Genomic DNA, 19,254 nt, shown 5'->3' with positions numbered 1-19,254 from the left:
TGTGTGGCTGGCCCCCTTCTCCAAAGATTTTGCCAGCTTTCAGCCACAGACCTACTTTTCCCTTCCCAACAATCTCAGCAACAACAGTCATCTTTGATATTGCCAAAGGCCCCCCTGCCTCCAGCGAAGTCCCCTGGTTCACCCTAACGCAAAGTGCTGTGTGACGAAAGGCCAGAGTCTGCATTTTGGAGGTCACATTCACAGCCTGGAGAATTTCTCCACAGTCAATATCACACTCTCAGCTACAGCAGGTGCCAAATATTCCCCTGGCCCGTCATGGAGGATATTCCTCAACAATGGCTTCACACACCAAGGCTTTAGGCTTCCAAACAGAATCTGTGCTGTCTGATCTAGCGCATCAAGTCATTGCAGCACTGGGAGCAAACTGTTACATTCTGTGGAGGCTCTTATCTCTTAGCACTCCAAAGACCCTATCATGGACATCAGAAGAAAGAAGTGCCTGTTTGTTAACCACCAAAATAACTAGGACACACCCTGCAGCTGGATACCACATAGATGCTGCAGATAACCCACATACCAAACCCCTTGTCTTAACCCTACACCACCACATAAGGCAAAAAGTCACCAATTCCTTGTTTAGGTCATTTCCCCAAGGACTCTCTCCATCGGCATCCTCCAGGCATTCTGCGACCTGAGCACTTAATGAGGCCACCCAAGGCTGCAGGATCTACAGTCCTCCCTGCTCCATATTCATATCATCAAAATCGTGTCCTTGGCCAGGCGCGGTGGCTCACGCCTGTAATCCCAACACTTTGGAAGGCCAAGGTGGACTCATCATGTAAGGTCAGGAGTTCGAGACTAGCTTGGCCAATATGGTGAAACCCCATCTCTACTAAAAGTTCAGAACAATTAGCCAGGTGGGGGCCTGTAATCTCAGCTACTCCAAAGACTGAGGCAAGAGAATCACTTGAACCCAGGAGGCGGAGGTTGCAGTGAGCCAAGACTGTACCACAGCACTCTAGCCTGGGCAATAGAGCAAGACTCCATCTCCCAAAAAAAAAAAAAAAAAAAGGCCGGGTACGGTGGCTCACACCTGTAATCCCAGCATTTTGGGAGGCCAAGGCAGGTGGATCACGAGGTCAGGAGTTTGAGACCATCACGGCCAACATGGTGAAACCCCGTCTTTACTAAAAATAGAAAAAATTAGCCGGGCATGGTGGTGGGCACCTGTAATCCCAGCTACTTGGGAGGCTGAGGCAAGAGAATTGCTTGAACCTGGGAGGCAGAGGTTGCAGTGAGCTGAGATCGAGCCACTGCACTCCAGGCTGGGTGACAATGCGAAACTCCATCTCCAAAAAAAAAAAAAAAAAAGAAAAAGGAAAAAATCGTTTCCTTAATGGCTGGGTTTCTGCAAGGGTTGTGATTCCCATTATGTCAGAACCAGCCTTCATATTGTGTGGCTGATTCTCTTCCCATAAGAAAATCAAAATTCATTTCAGCTAGTGTAGAGAAGGGCTTTTTCAGAAGGATCACGTGGAGATATTGCCTTTGCTTCACCCCATCCCAGAATGGAAAGGTCTGACCACTAGTTCATGGAGAGAACATGAACTTCATTCTACTTCTCAATCATCATGCAGAAAGGCGAGGGGAAGAAAAAAATCAGACTTCATGATGTCGTCCTGGGGACTGTGCGTTTTCTGAAAGTTCACTTGGGAGCAATAATGCTTTATGGGTCTTTGCCTGAGACTTAAAAGCACGAAAGTTCTGAAGAAGAAAACATTCACTCTTCGGTTGTAACGAAGTTCCATTAGAGTTGAGTCTCCTGGGAAATGCAGGGGAACTTGTGCCCAGTTTTAAAGTGCCAGGAAGCTATAAAATATTTAGGTTGTCATTTCTTTCCCAACATTACTCTGACAGTAATACTGTGGGACAGGTAAGCAGCATATTTTATTGTGCTTATTTTCTAGACGAGGAATCTTGACAAGTCAACTGAGATTTGAAGTAGGCATGGAACAGATTAGAAGGCAGGCCAGGCATTCTCATAAGACGGTGGCAAAGGACGCCTAGCCTTGAAGGACACCCTTCCACTCTGGTGCTGGGAAAGGCCCTGATGCCATGTCCCCAGTGGTTCCATTCTACGACATACAGGGCAAGTCGAACAATCCAAGAGGAAGTTACTTCCATGAAAAATTAAAAGCCACACATAGCCAATGGAATTCAAATGGTCTTTGTAGTAAGAAAAAGTATTTCCTCAATTCCTCCCAAGAGAAAGGTAAATTCTGCAACAAGTACTCAACCAAGGGGAAGAAAAAAAAGTGCTTGCCTTTCAGTCTCCTCTCCAACACAGGAAGGAGGCCCTTATGTAAGAGGACTCTAAGACACCAGAAGTAAAAACACATTCCCAAGTGCTCTAGGTACCCAGAAGAGGAAGAAACACCGTCCATTTGATGCTGGTGGCAGCTTTTGGACATCAAAGCGTAAAAGAAAAGGGGGAACAAGGAGACAGGAAAACATGAGCTTGTGGTGAAAAGAAAGAATCCCAAATGCATGAGGAGGCAATGTAAGGACGGCTTAATATTAAGAAACTGCTTTGAGACAGAGCTGCCAGCAGCATTCAGCAGCATCCGGGCTTCTCAAGCGATTCCTGCGTTCTCTCTCAATCCTGACACCAAGAAAAGATGGCTGGCTGGACAATGGGAGTCACGAGCAAAGATGTTACCAGCATGGACTGAAGTGAGTAATTGCAGTTGGAGGCCTCCTGGTGACAATTTTGAGAAGGCAAACACAGCTGCAGCATAGCCAAATATAGCTGGTCCAGACAAAGACATTCATAAAGTTAATCATTCCGAAACACGCCACCCTTATGCTCAACCCGAAAACTCAACACTCCTCCTATAATGTAGGAAGTCAAAATACAGTTCAATGCACAGAAACAAGCAGCTGCTCCAGTGGAATTTACAAGTGATGAGCTAGGTATTTGGATACTGCTCTCCTCCCAAGGCTCCAACCCTCAGAACTAAGTACCGGACGGATGTGGCCCCTTCTCTTGAAACTTAGGAAGCCGCTCAGGAAAAGGATAATAAAACAGGCATTAGAGGAGATTTTTTAAAAAATATACACAAATCAGGAAAACATAAGAAAGGCAACAAGAAAACTTCGGAAAAAGCTGTACTGTTTATGACCACACTGAATCTAGCCGAGGGTACAGAGACTCAGGAGTGAAGAGCAAAACAACGAAGTAAATCCACATTAGTCCTCTACCAAATGCTGTCTGTCTTCATGCTTTTGGGTATCATCTTTCCATTATTCCCCTAAGAGTTTTCAAGGACCAAATGATTTCGACAGTTTCACTTGATATCCAATGTCTCCCCCCGAGTTCCAAAGAGAAAACACGTGTGTGTGTGTGTGTGTGTGCGTGTGTGTGTGTGCGTGGAGAGGGGGGTATTTAAGTTGGTTTACACTAATTTACCCCCTTCCAGGCTTGTGAATCTACTGTAACGTTCACCTTTTAAGTGTTCACTTTATGTGCTGGACTCCCACTAGACAATAAAAATTTCAAGGACCCCTTTCAGCAGCAACAGGCGGCCATGGGATCATGACATGGATCATATAAAATGGCAGCAGCAGCCAAGAGGCATGAGGTAGGGGGTGTGGTCTGTGGAGGACCGTATGTATCTGTGCAATAAGACAACATCCGCAAAGGCCCAGCTGTCCAGATTTCTCTGTGAAGAGTCCGTTTTTCTTCCTACTCTCACTCTGAAAAGACCTCAGGAGTAGCAACATCTCAATTGCCACTGAGAAACAGAAGAAGCGCCCAGATCCAAGGACTGAGCAGTGAGGAGAAAAGAGGCCCTCAAAAGGGAAAGAGTCTCAGCTTTTCACCCAGTAACATGGCAGGATTGCCAGAGTGAGGTTGTCTTCACCCTTCATGGGAGTTAATCCAAAGTTCTGGGCAGAAGAGTCGAAATACAGTCCCGAGACTTTTTTCTAGCAGTATCACTAATTTGCAGTACATCTCTGGTCACAATGTGAAACTTTTCTGAACATAAAATCTTTCAGTTACAATGGTAATAATCCAAAAACACAAGTATCATGACTTTTGTAACCAAAGACCATTTCATGGCAAATATTTTAAGAAAGCGAAGAACTATGGTATATTAGTCCATTTTCATACTGCTATTAAGAACTGCCTGAGACTGGGTAATTTATAAAGAAAATAGTTTTAATTGACTCACAGTTCAGCATGGCTGGGGAGACTTCAGGAAACTTACAGTCATGGCAGAAAGGTAAGGTGAAGCAAGGCGCCTTCGTCACAAAGTGGCAAGAAGGGAAAGCATTGAACAAAGGGGGAAGCGCCCCTTATAAAACCATCAGATCTTGTGAGAACTCACTACCACGAGAACAGCACGTGGGAAACCCTGAAATTCAATTACCTTCACCTGCTCTCTCCCTTGACATATGGGGATTATGGTGACTACAATTCAAGATAAGATCTGGGTGAGGACACAAAGCCTAACCATATGTCCAATAAGATGACTTTCCAGATATATAGTCACATATATATACACATATGCCCCCTACACATATTTTAGGCCTACTGACCACATTCAAGTAAGTAACAAATTATTTTACTATTTTAGCCTGAAGGACCTGATGGTCTTTGTGTCAAATAAATGAGATTCAACTTTCCTGCTACTAGGAGAAAGGAAGACATAATTTGGGGAAAAGGATATAAAATACCACCTTAAAATTTAACGAGTTATAGTCAAGCTGTGAACTTTAGAAAAAGCATAAAATCAAGACTTTCAGCATAAAAGCACAGAATTTTAGACTTAGTATGTAAATTGAAGTACTTAGGAGTATACTGTTATGGCGCCAAAAACAATTTAAGCTGTCCAAAAGCTATGTCAAGATGTCAAACAAATCAGCTGACCTGAATTTCATTCTCCCTGAGTAGTGAGTCACCACCTTCATCTGTGAAAGCAGGAAATCTTCAGTCCTATTGGAGCTTTTAAGTGTGACAAAGCAGCTGTGGTGCTGGGGGGACTGGATTTCCGTGGTTATGACAGCACCACACAGTCTCACTGAAGAGACAAACTTCTGGGGCTTCTTCGTTATTATTATTATTAGAAGACGATGACGGAGTCTTGCTCTGTCGCCCACGCTGGAGTGTAATGCTGCGATCTCAGCTCGCTGCAACCTCCACCTCCCAGGTTCAGGCGATTCTCCTCCCTCAGCCTCCCAAGTAAGTGGGACTAGAGGCATGCGAAACCACAGCAAACTAATTTTTGTATTTTTAGTAGACACAGGTTTTGCCATGTTGGCCAGGCTGGTCTCGAACTCCTGACCTCAAGTGATCCGCTTGCCTCGGCCTCCCAAAGTGCTGGGATTACAGGCGTGAGCAACCGTGCCTGGCTGACTTCTTTAATTATTGAGATTTAAAATCAAAATATTATATCTAACTCCTACCTTTAAAGCACTATTACTATGAGAGGAATCCTGGTAAATTGGTCAACTACCTAGCTTACTTGTGGGCTGCTGATCTGGAAGACGCAGACTGTTTAAATGAAGAGCTCTTCAGCACAGATTTCTTCATTTAAAACCCCACCTTAAGTAAAAGGCCACATAGCCTGATAGAAAAATACAGAATAATAAAGCTGACCTGATAGTTTAAATACAGCTTAAACAGCTTAAACTTAATTTACATAAATCTTTAGGAGGAAAAAAATGGGTCTAATAATTTGCTGGTTAAGTTGGCTCTGAGGCATTCATTCAAATGGAGTAAATAAAATGTAACCAAAATCTGAATTTGTACTCATACATCATTTTGAAAGCCACAGGATTACACACTTACTAGCATTACATTTTAAATTATCAGCTGATTTTAAACCATCACTCTTAGTATCTGAATATAACATACGATCTGTAGTTCATAAAAGAGACCGTTCATAAAACTCCAGGTTAGCACGGTAAATGCGTAAATCTCAAATACGCTCACAAGGCATTTCGGCCACATAACTGGAATTGTATTTCTATAAAAACAGTTGGAGTAATCACTTTCTGTCATGATTTACAACAAATGGGGAGAGTGAAGCTGTTCAAAATCTCCCTCAATGTCTCCCCCTTTCTTTTAAAAGTCCTTTAGGAGGAGTCTAAAGCTCTCGCTAAATGAAAAAGACATTCCCAGGAGGAGGAGGTGGTTTCCATCCCTTCACATCTGGATTCAGAGCATGAGGATATTGGATGGAACAATTACATGGTGATGATGCTAAAGGGGAATAATTATTTTACAATTACCTGAGAGCATCACATTTGCTGCTCTAATTAGTTTTTGTTTCCCACATAGGTTTTTCCCAGGAATGTGCAGCTCCATTTCTCTTAGGTTTAGCAAGAGATGTTTCTTAAGGAAAAATAAAAATACATTTTCTGCACTGCTACACAAGTAGCACACCACTGATACTGGCTTCATTATATGACTCGGCACCTCCCTGGTGGAGGAAACAAACAGGATGCATGAGAACTTGTAGGTGCTAATGAACTGGAAATCATTAGTAGTTTCCAAACCCTCCCTTCTGTGGTTCTATAAAACAAACATTACACGGACAAACATCTAACTCTTTGTGATGGCCTAATCTGAAAACAAAAAGCAAAAATGTGACCCTCCCCTGAAGAAACAAAATCTCCCGAATAGTAATATTCTAAAGTGGAAATAAGGACCTATTAAGTTTGGGTAAAGTGCAGCATTGAACATAAACAACATTGATGACTTATTAATTTTGCTCCTTGAATCATGTTGAAAATATAACATTTTCCATTTAAATGCAAATTAGATACGGAATGCTTATAGTATTGCTTAACATTTATGAGAGTTTGTTTTCATTTTTGTTGGTTTCTACAAAAAAATTCAACAATGACATCATATTCCTGTTATAATCTACATATAAGCCTCAACAATGATCGCTACCCTGATTTTTTTGCCCAAGAGCTGGGTCATATTGGGTGCTGGTTGTGTTACACTCAACTGTATCAGATCACTTTGCATGCCAAACGTAACCTGTCTTTTTATGCTAAGTAAACGAGTGTTATAAAAGCAAGGAAGGGGTAAAGAGAAATGAAGTTTGGGGATTTATGTAAAAAAGGAATGGATATTGCAGTCTTTTACCAGAGGCCAAATATAGTGTTGTTATAGCTGTTAGGAGAGGAAAAAAAAACAAACACTGAGAGAGGTGGAAAACACTCTAAATGATCCCATGAAATCTTAATTACTAGGTTCATATCTAAAAATCCCATCACTTTTTTATCTTGTCTTTCAAGGGTCTTGTTTCCCCAGCTCACTGCATCTCATCAACAGATGCCAAAGTTATCTCAACCCAGCAAATTACAATTAAACAGCAAGATTTAACAATTAAAATAATACCTCTGCCCAGATTAAAGATAACATCAGTGTTCTAAAAAGCCAATGTGGGATAAATTCTTCGTCTCGGAAAGCAGCCGATAATATGTGCTGTTAACTGAGCAATCTCAACTGAAAAAAATACTTTAAAAATTTTCCTTAAAGAACCATATGCAAAGCCTTTTCTGCAGACTTTTCTCATTTTAATTTTCTTTCATGAGGATCATGGTATCAGGTGATAAATGCCAGTCATCTCCGTATTATTTATAACTGTATTTTCTAAATAGACTTTAAATGCCCATGGAGAAGAAAAACAGAACCCCACTGCTTTTGATCTTCATCTTGCTGGAACCTTGTAAACCAAAAAGATTTTTAACTAAAATGTATTCTGCTTAGTTAATAGATATATGGAATAACCGAATTAGAATCAAATTAGAAAGTATAAAATGATGCTTCACATACATCAATCCTGATCAGGTGACATACTTATTTCTTATGTTCATTCTCACGTGGCACAGTTTTGATTTTGATAAAACAGTATGTTATATCCTTCAATTCAGTGTTCTTCTCTGCATCAACCCATGAACATGACACGCCACCCCACATGTGTTCGCTTACTTGAAAACCACGGCTTTGCCATTTACTGCCTATGTGGCAGGGGCAAGCAGGTCACCTCTTTAAGCCTCATCTGTAAAACGTGGGCAATGTCCACCCTGCAGATTAGAGAGAGTGTGAATCAACTATCCTGGGGCACGGCAGGCACTCAACCAACAACTCACGTTTCCTTATTTTGCGGGGAGGCAGTAATTACTTCTTGGACTAGTCACACTGCCCCTCTAACAGTTTCTTAATCTATAAAATAAGGTCTGACGAGATGGTCTCCAAAGCCCTTTTCAGCTTTAACAATGATGTCCTTAGAACCACCTTTCAGTTTAATTATACACTGATAGGTACTTTGCCAGTTATCCTAACTTGAAAGGACTTAACAAAAAGCTAGTTCACTAAGCTGATGAATTTACAATCAACATAACTTTTCTCATTTTCAATAAGGTGACCTACCAACTGTAAAAAAAAATTAAGATTTATTTTTAATTTATTGGTAGACTCTTCTCAGTGTCTTATTCTAACACCTAATGCTTTTTAAGCTGTGTTTGTCAGTCTTTCTAACTGTAATTTCTCATTTCTGAGACATCATTAGTTTATGTTTAAAAATTCAAGACCATTTACAAACCCTAAATGCATGTATATGGTCATTAAAAAGGCAAATCAAAGGAGGAAACAATCCCCCCAATTAATCGAAAACCAACCGTCAGTTTAAAATCAAATTTTAAAAAAATCAGTGTCTGTTTTCATTATGCTGTGTTGCTAATATTGTAGATGATATTCTATAGTAACACAAAGACAATGAAACTTTAATAGCCACGATTATTTAAAATGTCCATTTCCATTTATAGTTTTGATACTGAATGTTTAAAACCCTAAAACTTTTAAGCATATATTGCAGCAATTCTACACCACTACAGAGCCTTAAATGATCTGGGCTCTTTAAACAGTGGATAGCTCGTGGGGCCATCAAGCGTAATAATTCATCTCAAAAGCTATTTGTTCATCTGCCTTGAGGACTCAAACATATTACATCTTGCAAACTTATCTAATATATTCTTGTGGGAAAACGCCACTGAAAATATTCTACTGCTTTGGAAAAATCAACAGCAGAAAAGCTCCTATGCTTTAAGTTCCTTTTAGGAATAGGCCAATATCTAGCTGACTGCAATTTAGTCCAAATGGCAATATACCACACATGACAACCAGTCCCCAAAACAATAAATCCGCGTGGCTATCTTCTCAACTGTGTGACTATGGCAATAAAACTTATAACTTAGGCAGATTTCAGGCATTTTCAACTTGTCATATTCCCCCACACACACCTCTACCCCCAGATACAGTATCTAATGTGAGTTAATTATCAACAATATGTAAAAGCATGCTATAGTGTTCTCAGGGCTATGGAGGCACACAATAGCTATTTTGGAAACAAATAATAAAACTATCATTTACAAATCCTCTTTTCTTCCTTTAGTTCAATTAAGCAACAGCTGACAAACGCTGAGAACAATCTGGGTTTGATTCCAAAGGCTATCATTTGGAAATAACTAACATTTGGAAGAGAAGTGAGGTAGAAGTCACGTTAGGAGAGACTCCATGGCTAAGGCACAGGGGCTCAGTTCAGAGCAAATCGCTTGAACAGGCCACATTCATCCACCAAATGAAAAAGATAAATTAAATTTTCATAATTCATAATTTAATTGACAAGAAACTGCATCTTTCTGAGGCCATTCACACTTTAAATTCATAGAGAATTCATCAGCTTAGCTATATTATGGTCACTTAAGTAGTAGGTGACCATAAATTCAAAATCACGATTAGGCGAATTCTTCAGTTCAGCCTGGACCCTCTAGCCTCTAGAAGAGAAAACGCATAAAACTTTCACACTAGCTCATGTGCAAACATGTATTGTGTCTATACAGATATCTATTTTACGATGGGGGACAGGAGAGAGGTCTCTTAAAACAAGTGTCGTGGAAATGTTACTAATCATGATTCATATCTCAGAGAAAACTACCAAAAAGGAATATTGAAAAGATGAACCTGATCATGTATAAGCAAGTTAACACTCTTAATATTCACTCAAAAGACAATTTGCATAACAGATTCTATCATCCCCCTCCTCCGCCCTCCCCCCCTTTTTTTTTTTTTGGTTCTTGCAGCTCAAATAATTGGCTATTGCAGAGTTTCTCAAGAATCTCTTAACTCATAACACTTAACATGCTAGAAAAAGAATCCAGCATGGCAGGGGAAAGTTAGTTGCCAGGGAAATGGATCATAAAGCCTGGAATAACCTCAATACTGCAGAGTACCATAAGGTGCCAGAAAGAATATGGATGTTAAGTCCTACAGTGGGTAGAACAGGAAACATTTTACATGCACTCTTACCATAGAAATCCTTTTTTCCCCCCACTAGATTAGATTAATTGCAGCTTAGATCCGCTATCCAATTTCTTGCCTGATCAGAGAGAATTTAAAATGTCTAAAAAGGACACAGACCTTTTGGTCCCGCTCTGGCAATCCTTTCTCTCTTTTTAGGTTTCCTTTTCCTAACATGCCTGAAATACAAATAGATCCTACTGACCTTCCCTGAGCTAATAAAAACTTTCCTATCAAGCCAGCTAAAAATTAGACATACTTTCCTTTCTTCAGGAATCCCAGCTCTCTACTTCTTCCAATAAACGCTCTACCCTAGTTTGACGACATGTAAAACAACCAGAATCACATTAATTATTAAATTACAGACTGCATATCAGACAAACCATGATTACGTAAAAATTACCTCTAATTTCTGCAATAAAGTACACCTGGCTAGTTTCAAGCTTTATAATTATCCCCCTGCACTTCCTTGTCTCCGCTTCCCCTCTCCCACCTTAGGAAAGGATCTTTGCAAATATCAAGTCAGATGAGCGGGTAATTTGGTAAGAAAGCTCTTTCCCCGGCCACGAGAGCTCCGTCAGCCCCGCATTTCAAATGACACGAGCGTGCACACTCGCACGCGCGCACCTCGCCCGGACCCCGTGCCCGCTCGCCGGTCCCCGTCACGCCGCGCCCCGCTCAGTCCTCACCCGGACCCCCGGACCCCACCCGGTCCCCGACCGCCCCACCGGACCCCGGGACTCCGCGCCCGGCTCGCCGGTCCCCACTCGGACCCAGGGACCCCGCTCGGACCCCGGGACGTCGCGCCCCGCTCACCCCGCTCGCTGGTCCTCGCCCCGGCCCATGGACCCCGCCCGTTCACACACCCCGCGGGGACCCGGGACGCCGCGCCCCGCTCACCCCGCTCGCAGGTCCTCGCCCCGGCCCGTGGACCCCGCCCGTCCCCCACTCACCCCGCGGGGACCCGGGACGCCGCGCCCCGCCCGCTGGACCTCACCCGGACTCGCGGACCCCGCCCGGTCCCCGGGACGCCGCGCCCCGCTCGCCCCTCCGGCAAGCCCCGCGCCCCGCACCGCCGGCGCCGCTCGTCTGCACCCGCTCCCTCCTCCCGCGTCCCGCGCCGGCCTCCGAAGGCCGAGGGAGGCGGCGGCTCCGAAGCGGCCAAGTCGCGCCCGGGAGCCGCGGGCGCCGCCCGTCCCCTTCGCGCCGCCGACTCGGAGGGGAGGACGCCCGCTCGCCCGGCCTCGGGACGCGGCGCCACTCACATTCTGTCAGGAACGAGCAGGCGGCTCTCGACCATCATGTCCGGGAGGAAATCCAGCTTGAAGGCAGAAGTCATGTTCGCGGGCGCACGCGGCGGCGGCGGCGGGGGGCGGCTCTGCGCGCGTCCGAGCGGCCGCGGGCGGCGCGAGACGGGCAGGGACAGGTGCGCGCGGCCTCCCCCGGCGGCCGCCGAGCCGGCACTTGTCACATTCTCTCCTCGCGCTCCGCCAATCCCCTCCGAAATCCAGCGCCGGGGCGGCCGGCTGCCGAGCGCCAGGTGCGGCGGGCGGGGGCGGAGCTCGCGGGGCGCCCGCCGCCGCTTAACCCCTGCGGGCCCGCCGGCCCAGAGCGCGGCCCCGAACCCGGCCCCGCCCCGCGGGGACCCAGGGCGGGCCGCCGCCGCCGCGCTCACCGCCGGGGCGCGGCCAGACTTCTCAGGGTCCCCCGGGCCCCCGAAGGCAAACCCGCTCCCCGCCTGGCTCTGCTCCCCCGCCCGGGGGTCCCTGGCAAGAGGCCGCCGTGGCCGCTCGCAGTAGGTTTAGGGCCACCCGGGCGCCAAAGCCCGCTCCACTTCCAGACCCGAGCCGCGCTCCCAGAGCCCAGCGGCGGGAGGCGAGGAGCCTGAGGGTTCGCTTCGATGCTCCTCGGTGTGGTGTGCCTGCCTGGGCAGGAACTGACGGCGATCACCGAAAGGGTATAGGAGGTTTAGGCGAAGTAAAGATCAGATATATGACCCAAGTGACATTTAGGGACATATCGCAGTGCCCTAAGGAAGACAAACCTGCCTCTGCACGATGGCACTGCCTCTTCTGTCATCTTGCAAACACTAAGAAGTATAAGCGGCTGAAAATAGTCATAAATCACGTTTTCTACACAAACGATAAATCATAAATCTGCCATTTCCTAGTATTTAACACAATAATTAGAAACCAGCTGAGTGAATTCACGAGTGTTAGGTCTGTAATGTAAGGGCCATGAAGCTTAAATACCCACTTAAGATTTGTGACTGATTTACTAACAAGAATTGAGAAAAATGGCCAAACTCTTAGAAAAAAAGAGAAGCTGGCGAGTTTAATTTTTAAGTGATTTGCATAAATTCTGGAAAATTAATTCGTTTCTAAGGTGACATTCTAATTGATCGTTCTCATTGTTTAGTTGATTATTTGGGTAGCAAACTTTTCACAGTGTAGTAAGACTTCGTGGTGTATTTCACATTCTGAATCATCATAAATTGCATACGAAAAGTTTAGTTTACTTCTTTAGGGAAACCATGACTTGATTTTGTAATGACATCTTCAACTTTAAGGGCAATGTATGTGTCTATACAGCTATATGCTATATACCTAGACAAACATGCATGCATACACACATTATGGTTTTGTTTGAAATATGTAATTTTCAGTCTTTGTTTTTCTAAAAATCAGAACTGTGCTAGGAAGCTGGGCTTTCTCCTCACAAATTATGCCTGAGGATACCATCACACAAACCAGAGGGTTAAACAACCAAGTCACAAGTAGTTAAATGTATCAGACATGACATAGAGAAAATATGATTTTAATTTTTTTCTCACCAGTTTCTTGTGTGATGACAGCTAACTATCTTTAGAGGTTATGAAGGCAAATGGATACTTACATACCAATTTTAAATCCAGGTTTGATGCATTGAGCAATATAAAGTATTAGACCTGGGATAGTCAATTAAGTCCACACGTGCTTATTGGACTTGGTTGCCTTCTTCAGCTGAACAATATATCTGGCTTTTGACCTTCGATTTCCAAGATCGTTAGATGTAGGGCTAAACTAACCTTAATTTTTTAAATACTACCTTACTGGAGGAACCAGGTCTAGGCTCCTAAGGAACTGAGAAATGGTTGCAATCGAGTGAATTCTTATACTCCCAAAGGGCCAAACTTGACCTCAGACTACTAAGCTACATTTATTCCCCAGCTACTGTTCTGCCTTTGAAATTACAGGATTTTAGTTGGTCTTTCAATTATCTTAATAATTAGCTGGATAAATGAAGACAAACCTTGACAGTTCTTGGTTTTCCATATGTTATTTGCATAAATAATGTATACATATAATATATAATGAGCTGACTATATAAAAATTATTTTAAGAAAGGAGCAGAATTGGCTCCAAAACGGAAGCAAAACACAACTGCATTAATCAAAATGAAAAATATTTTCTAATCAGCCATAGCATAAAGTTCCATATATATCTACATTCTATAAGGTAGAACATGTTTCATTAACATGTACGCTTCTGAAATACTTATTTTCTCTTTAATTGCATGTGAATTAGTTGGAAGAAGCTGTAAGGAAGCCCTCTTACTGACTTAAACCTTCTCAGCAGTTTGTTAAATTCTAGCCTCAAATCCCTTGAGGCAATAGTGGATTCAAAGCAGCTTTTAATCATACTATGAGGAGGGTGAAGTAGTATGTAAGTAGGTCATAGAGAGAGAATTCCAAGTGCATAGGTTACTGCCTTATTTAACTACTGTGTAGCATAGTTTTCAAAGCACATTTGCTTTTGCAGTTTAAAGATATAAGCAAAACCAGGGTCAAATATAAAAGAAAACTCACTCTACATGGGATATGGTGATGTGAACCGAGGAGAGCTTATGGGGTGTATCTGAGTTTAAATACTTTGGCTGCCAAATACATAAATAACGTAGTGATTGCATAGGCACTTGAGGTAGGTACCCGAGGGAAACAAAATACTCACACACATCACCCCCCACCATAGGTTATTCACAACAGTCTTCCATTTGTCGCTTTCATTTCTAATATCGAGTCAGTTTCCATGATCACAGCACATACACAAAAGCCATTTGTAAAAATACAAATTTCAAAAGCTCTTGAGAAAACAAAACAAGAACACCCAACCAAATACCACCCGATGAAAAGCTTCAATTTCTCATTTCACTGCTTTGGTAGGAAGAAAAAAAAAATCTAAAAACAACTCAACAGGGCCCCTTTTTTAATTTTCATGCAGTAACGAGCCATCAGGTATCATGTTTTGGCAGGTGGAGTTATTTGGCAGACAGCTCTAAGGGGTCGCTGTTGAACGCTCAGGTTCAATGAAGCTATTTTATAGCCAAGGATCTTATCGACAGCAGTGGAGGGGACGACGCCATCAGCTGGCCCCACCTGTGGATGTGAACCGGTTGGTGACACCACCCTGTGTTGCCATCACTGGGGACCAGGCTGTCCTGAACAATGAAGTTTCCTCATAGTTCTAGCTGCATTGTAGAAAAACCTTGAGCTCTTCTCTCGCCCCATCCCCCTACCTTCCCTAATTGTCTCCTTTTTTTAATCAACTTGCTATTCATTTCCCAAACAAAAGGCAATTCAAGAATTGGAAGCACTTCAAGGGAAAGTTTCTGAATGACCTCATTTTATATGAGGCCTTCCCAGGCAAGGGAAAGCACTGTGCCGTTTCAGCTCCACTTCCCTCTTGGAACCTCATCTCATACAGAGTTTTGTCCACAGGTCATTGTCTGAACACTGAATTATCACTGGCATTAAAAAAAAAACAAAAAAAACTCAATAGAAACAGTGCTAATAAATGCATTTGTACACAGAGTACAAACTGCTTGAATTGGAATACAAACCCTTTTTCTGCCACCTCAATCAGTGAACCAGAATACAGTCCCCTGACTAGAGATCTGTCAACATTTTTGTACAAAGTTGCTACTATAATTTAGGGACTGGTACTCGATATATCATGACCCATGTTTATAACCCAATAGTTAATTTTCTGCTCCTGCAGACAACCCTGTATATCTTGTGACATTTCCATTTTTTATTATTCCTATACACAGCTTCCCATGGTAGCATCACTTAAAAGACAGTAGCTATCAGCCCTGCAACTACAGAACAAAGATGTACTAGCATTGTTCAGTCAACTTAAAAAGCCACCTTTACTGAAGGATTTCTTTTTCCTTCCCATTTCTGGCTCATCATGACAAACCAGGATGCAAAACATCTTTCCTCTATCACATTTGCAAATTCAAATTTTATTAGCATAGCTGTTTTAGTTAACAGCAACAGCAAAGAAACAAAAAAACAAGTCCAGTGTGCTCACAGCCATTTGGAGCAAGCAGTACAGGCCCTGTGAGGGGATTTCCCATCATTGCCAGGCAATACATTTGAAATCCACATGAATTTTAAGTACCTGAGAGAGTATCTGACTTTGTGACCACATGTTTGTTCTTGGCTTACTGCAGTTTCATTAGCAACTTGCAAAAATAAACATTTTTTTTAATGTGTTAACAAAAACCCCATACATATCCTTAAGTGATATATTGTAAGCCTATCTTTTCTTGGTTACACAATGATATCACTTAAACAATAAATATTTATATCGCCAATTATAAGTTTTAAATGATCACTTATTTTCCTTCTATCTTGATAACTTCTGGAACAGTGACATTATCACATTTCTAAGGCTATTTAAGTAAAAGTAAATGCCAATAAAGATGAAATCGTTATTAAGCTCATTTTACATTTTTTCAGGGAATAGTAAGTAGTCACCGTTGCTTGAGAATAGCTTCTACTGGTTTCTATTTATTTTTATTTTTTGCAGTCTTGTGTTTTTCTGAAGCTGTTTTTCATAGAGCCAAAATACATCATGGTGAATTTATCTCCCTTGTGAAGGGACCTTCAAGCTGAAGACGGTTCCTTGGATACATACCTTCTCACTCGCAAAGGAGGGACCCCGCTAGCGTGTTCTGCAGCTTCCAATCCAAGGGAATGAAATGTTAGCACTGTGGATCTCTCGCACCCAGAGCCCAACCATCTCATCACTTCCCTCTCTAACTTGCCCTTTCCTTTTTCTCCTTTCTCCATTGTACCAAGATTGCAGGCCTCTTTCTTTCTTTCTTTCTTTCTTTCTTTCTTTCTTTCTTTCTTTCTTTCTTTCTTTCTTTCTTTCTTTCTTTCTTTCTTTCTTTCTCTTTCTTTCTTTCTTTCTTTCTTTCTCTCTCTTTTTCTTTCTTTCTCTTTCCTTCTTTCTTTCTTTCTTTCTTTCTTTTTCTTTCTTTCTTTTTCTTTCTCTCTCTTTCTCTCTCTCTCTCTCTTTCTTTCTTTTCTCTTTCTCCCTTTTCTCCTCCTCTCTCTCAAACGGGAGCCAGACAATGGCAGAAACTTCCTCTCCAGCTGCGTGTCTGAAAAGGTAGGTGGCTACCAAAGTGAAGAGAGGAGCCTTGGGTTGCTCGTCTGCCAGAGAAATCACATTTGACTTGCCTTGACCAAGGCTGATTTCTGAACTAGGAACAGCTGTCTTCGCAGTGAGCCCTGGGATTCCTTTCCAGACGTTACCAGGAAGAGGAGGCGGGAGGATGGAAGACTGTCCACTGTGAAGGGAGTCAATAGGATGTGAAAATTGGGAAGGAGACGTCTGGGGAAGGGGTGGGGAGAAGAAAAAGGTTTCCATGTCTAGCACTGTGATTTGCACATGGCAGGCACTCAGAGAAAAAAAAAAATCCTTTGAAGAAATGTCCCAGTGCCCTCTTGAAGATGCCGAGATTTGTCAAACTATACCAAGTGCCCTTATCTGGTGCCAGCCTGGCGGCAGGAACAAAATTTACACTTATCAAAATGAGGTTTTCATTCCTTCCCAGTCTGCCCCTCACCACCCCCACCCCGACAACATGTTTTCCCCAATTGGCCAGAAGTTCTTATCTTACTGTCACATGGTTTTAAATTTTAGAAAAAGGAGAAATTACCGCTTGACAAACTACAACAGCTGAACAGCAACAGCTGGGAGGACACAGTTGCGGGCGTAACATTCGGTCCCAGAGAAGGCAGCAACAGGTGGGGTGAAAGGAAGAGAAATGGACGTGGTAAGCTTGAGGGTGGGGTTGTCTGAGACGGATCTTGGCAGGAATCAAATTCTCCACTTCAGAGGGAATCTCTCTGGACATGACAGCCCCATGTGCCTGAATGTCTGTCCTTTTTCTGAACAAATACATCTTGAAAAAAGAGTGAGGATTAAGAGACCCAAAGCTTTGGTTTCTGTTAAAATGAAGCACATGAATCTACTTGACTCACTATGGTAACTGATCCCTCCCTAAGAGCTCGTGGTCACTGGGATGAGAAGATATCTGATCCAGTACATGCAGATCAGAATCTTCAGGGCAAGTGCTACTTTCAGACTGAGTGAAGACATGGTGAGGCTTAAGAACCAGACCTGTTGGATTCAGCATTTCATTCTGTCAAAGAGTTGACTGACACCGGGAATGAGTCATTTAATTTTCTGATTCATCAGCTAGACCTTTCTCTTAAATGTGGCCATTCTGTACTTCCTAATAGAGATGAATGGCTGAAAAATCAAAGCCTATCGTGATCCTCAGATAAGAAGTACAATGTGTTAACCTAATTATCACTACAGCAATTATATAACCAAGCTATTAAAGTGACATGTAGGTTGAAAATACATTAAGGTTTTGAGCACAGGAAATTTATTTTTTTCCTATAATATGGTTCAAATCTCCAGCCATTTTTAGCCAAGGATAGAGGTTTTTGAAAATCCCAAATGACTTTCTATTTAACTTTACTTTTGATGCTAATTCCCATGAAGTCCATTAGAGGAATTTTTTTTCTTTCTCTTAAAAGAACTACCCAAAACCTTCAGGCAAAAGTGGTATGGCTATCTAGTCAAGCTGAGTGGAGTATGTTCTATCTTGTCCTTCCACTATCGCTGAGTACAAAGTGTCATGTGACCTAATCACTTCACCTCTCAATTTCCTCTGTATATGAATAGCTACATATTTGCCCCGTTTCATAGGAATAGGGCAGGTAAGAGAAGAGGAGAGATGTAAATGACTTTAGGGTCTGAGGAAGAAAGGGGATGAAGCTAAGGATTGTATTTTGCTGTCTTTCATAGTAAAAATGAATTCAGGGTGTCCTAATGACATCTTCCCTCTCCCCCTCACCCACCTCCATCTGCCCATCTTTCAGGGCCCAACTCAACTCCCCTGTCTCTGCGTTGCGCCACTTGATCCCTCCTCATCCACTGTCTACTCTTTCTTCCATGACTGTTGTGAGCTCCTTGAGGCCCCAGACGATGTCTTTCATTGAGCACTCCATGTATGTTTATTGCTTGATTGGTTTTCATTGCAGTGTGACCTATTTTGGTCCCCTAGATGCATAAAAATTCACTTTTTAATTTCATAATGCTTTAAAATTGTCTATTGTTCCTTCTGACATCTGTTCCCATTACACAGATTCAAGCCCAAGAGAAGTGAGGCATGGGATGCTTTAATTCAAAGACCTCCTCAACTGTAAGGTGAACAAATGAGGGTATAGAAGAGAGTTGTTAGAATCTACATTGCTACTTTCAAAAATGTTTCCTTCCTTCCTTGCTAGATGCTTTCTGCATTAGCACCATGCTCCATTTCTTCAGTCCTATGCCATTCCCAAAATTGGCACTGGAAGGTAAGTTTAAAAGAGCTGTAATTTAGGAAGGGCTGAGCAGCTGAAACTATAAACAGTGACCCAGGGATTTGACCTCAGATCCTACGTGACGGTTCCTCACTGAATTGTACAACTTCCCCACTAGTTAAAGCCAGGAGACACAACTCAACGTCTACAGTGGAACCACAGCACGAGAGAAAGAAATGTCTTTAAAATGTCAACTATTAAATAG

At 42.7% G+C, this 19,254-nt stretch overlaps 1 protein-coding gene across 16 annotated transcripts in view; it reads right to left on the bottom strand.

Moving 5' to 3' along the window:
- CELF2 (CUGBP Elav-like family member 2) overlaps window positions 1–19,254 on the bottom strand; it is an 866,615-nt gene that overhangs the window by 305,614 nt on the left and 541,747 nt on the right. For 3 of the 16 annotated variants that reach the window (XM_073018708.1, XM_008002235.3, XM_037983449.2), the window contains exon 1: window positions 11,605–11,896. The exons of the other annotated variants lie outside the window; for them this stretch is intronic. In XM_073018708.1, the coding sequence (XP_072874809.1) occupies window positions 11,605–11,678 (74 nt within the window). In that variant the 5' untranslated portion in view covers window positions 11,679–11,896. Of the gene's footprint in view, window positions 1–11,604; window positions 11,897–19,254 lie in introns of those variants that run through there. 16 annotated transcript variants of the gene reach the window in all.

The sequence above is a fragment of the Chlorocebus sabaeus genome, chromosome 9 (genome assembly GCF_047675955.1).
Source record: "Chlorocebus sabaeus isolate Y175 chromosome 9, mChlSab1.0.hap1, whole genome shotgun sequence".
In the NCBI taxonomy this organism is placed as follows: domain Eukaryota; kingdom Metazoa; phylum Chordata; class Mammalia; order Primates; family Cercopithecidae; genus Chlorocebus; species Chlorocebus sabaeus.
The sequence above is the reverse complement of the archived record's forward strand: the minus strand, read 5'-3'. Positions and strand labels throughout refer to the sequence as shown.